At 34.3% G+C, this 2,111-nt stretch overlaps 1 protein-coding gene across 1 annotated transcript in view; it reads left to right on the top strand.

The window, feature by feature from the left end:
- Positions 1-2,111, top strand: part of LOC119597482 (transient receptor potential-gamma protein-like) — a 124,476-nt gene that overhangs the window by 68,571 nt on the left and 53,794 nt on the right. Inside the window, exons 8-10 of the mRNA XM_037947060.1 lie at positions 926-1,041; positions 1,310-1,443; positions 1,768-1,888. Of these exons, the coding sequence (XP_037802988.1) occupies positions 926-1,041; positions 1,310-1,443; positions 1,768-1,888 (371 nt within the window). The remainder of the gene's footprint in view (positions 1-925; positions 1,042-1,309; positions 1,444-1,767; positions 1,889-2,111) is intronic.

The raw sequence follows: 2,111 nt of genomic DNA, 5'->3' as shown, positions 1-2,111 counted from the left end.
ATAATAATAAAATAATATAATATTAAAATAATTAATAATAATATAATTAATAATAATAATAATAATAATATAATTATTATTATTATTATTATTATTATGTTATTATTATTATTATTATTATTATTATTATTATTATTATTATTATTATTATTATTATCTTTATTATAATGATTTTATACGTTATTATTTATTATTATTGTTATTATTATTATATTATTATTATTACTATTATTATACTATGATTATTATCATTATTATATATTATTATCATTATAATCGTTATTGTAATGAATAATCATAATGATAATAATAAAAATAATAATAATAATAATAATATAATAATAATATAATTGATAATAATTATGATAATATTAATAAATAATGGTAATAGTAATAATAATAATAATAATAATAATAATAATAATAATAATAACAATAATAATAATAATAATAATATAATAATAATAATACTTATAACTGTTATGATAATAACAATTATTATAATATTAATGGAAATCATAGTTATCATCATGATAATACTAACAGGAATGCTAATAATGATAACAATAGTAAAGTTCTAACAATGATAATAGTAATGATATCAAATATTTTTATACCAATAATAGCAATAATGATAATGATAAGGAAATTAATAACAATGATAATAATGACAATAATAGAAATAACAGTAATAACAATAATGATAATAATAGTGTGCTATTGATAATTCTGATTACTGCTGTTCTTTCACATTTGCCCCGATTTCTTCCCTCTGCTTTCTGTCCGTTTCCCTTTATCAATCTACGACACAAACTCCTCCTCCCCTCCCCTCCCCTCTCTCCTCCTTCTCTGACGCCGAGGTTTTCACCCCCCGCCACCTACCTCCGCCCTCTGCCCCCTTGATGATCTTGTGGCTGACCCCCAGGTACAGCGGGAGGTGCGAGACAACACGGGCACGGAGAACCTACCCCGGAAGGAGTGGGACACGTGGGACCCCATGCTCATTGCCGAAGGCCTCTTCGCCGCGGCTAACATCTTCAGGTAGGGATTCTAGGATTCCGATTTCTAAGTTGTTGTTTTTTTTTTCTTTTTTTGTGAAGGCCCTTTCTAGATTAATATTTCTTCTTTTCAGGCGGTTTGTTATAGAGTTGTTTCTGTGAAACCTACATACACCTCTGGATTTTTTTTGTAAAGCTAACATAAGTCTGCTGAAAAATCTAAAACCAAAATTCCAGGCAGCGTAGCTAAAGATTCCGACAGAGCATGTACTTAGACCCAGCGTACCTGAGCCTCCTCCTACCCTTCACAGCTCGCTCAAGCTGGTGTACATCTTCAGCGTCAACCCATACTTGGGGCCCCTGCAGGTGTCACTCTCGAGGATGGTCGTGGACATCCTCAAGTTCATCTTCCTCTACCTCCTCACGCTGTTTGCCTTCTCCTGCGGTGAGTGCGGTCTTTAAGAGGGGCACTGAGGGGGGAGGGAACGTATGAATATTATACAATATATTGCGATAACCATAAGAAGTTGATCTGTTCTAAATAATAATGATCATATAATACTGCAGATAAGAATAAGAAAAACGGTTTCACTCGAACATTGAATAACATAATAACGTAAACTAACTGCTTCTACAGCTATTACATACAATTTTGATTATATATCTACCAATCAGAGCCCCTGCAAATCCTCTCCTTCTTAGCCCCGATCCGGCCACCTCCATTTCCCTCCGAACCGTTGTTCTGTTCTCACTTCCCGCCCTCTTCCAGGAATGAACCAGCTGTTGTGGTTCTACGCCGACCTGGAGAAGCAAGTGTGCGACGAAAAGGCGAAAAACGGCATGAGCTACGACGACACAGACTCGTGCATAGTGTGGCGGAGGTTCTCAAAGTGAGTTCGGGACTGAAGGTTGAGCAAGGGTCTTGGTCAGCCTGCTTGCTGACACCCAGTGGCCATTCGAAGGCTGATAGTCCCCGTGTTTCTCTCTCTCTATTTCTATATCTCTCCTCTCCTCTCCCAACTTTCTTTCTCTTTCTCTGTCTATCTATCTGTCTATCTATCTGTCTATCTATCTATCTATCTATCTATCTATCTATCTATCCATCTATATATA

This window comes from Penaeus monodon, chromosome 39, assembly GCF_015228065.2.
Source record: "Penaeus monodon isolate SGIC_2016 chromosome 39, NSTDA_Pmon_1, whole genome shotgun sequence".
Classification (NCBI taxonomy): domain Eukaryota; kingdom Metazoa; phylum Arthropoda; class Malacostraca; order Decapoda; family Penaeidae; genus Penaeus; species Penaeus monodon.
The sequence above is the reverse complement of the archived record's forward strand: the minus strand, read 5'-3'. Positions and strand labels throughout refer to the sequence as shown.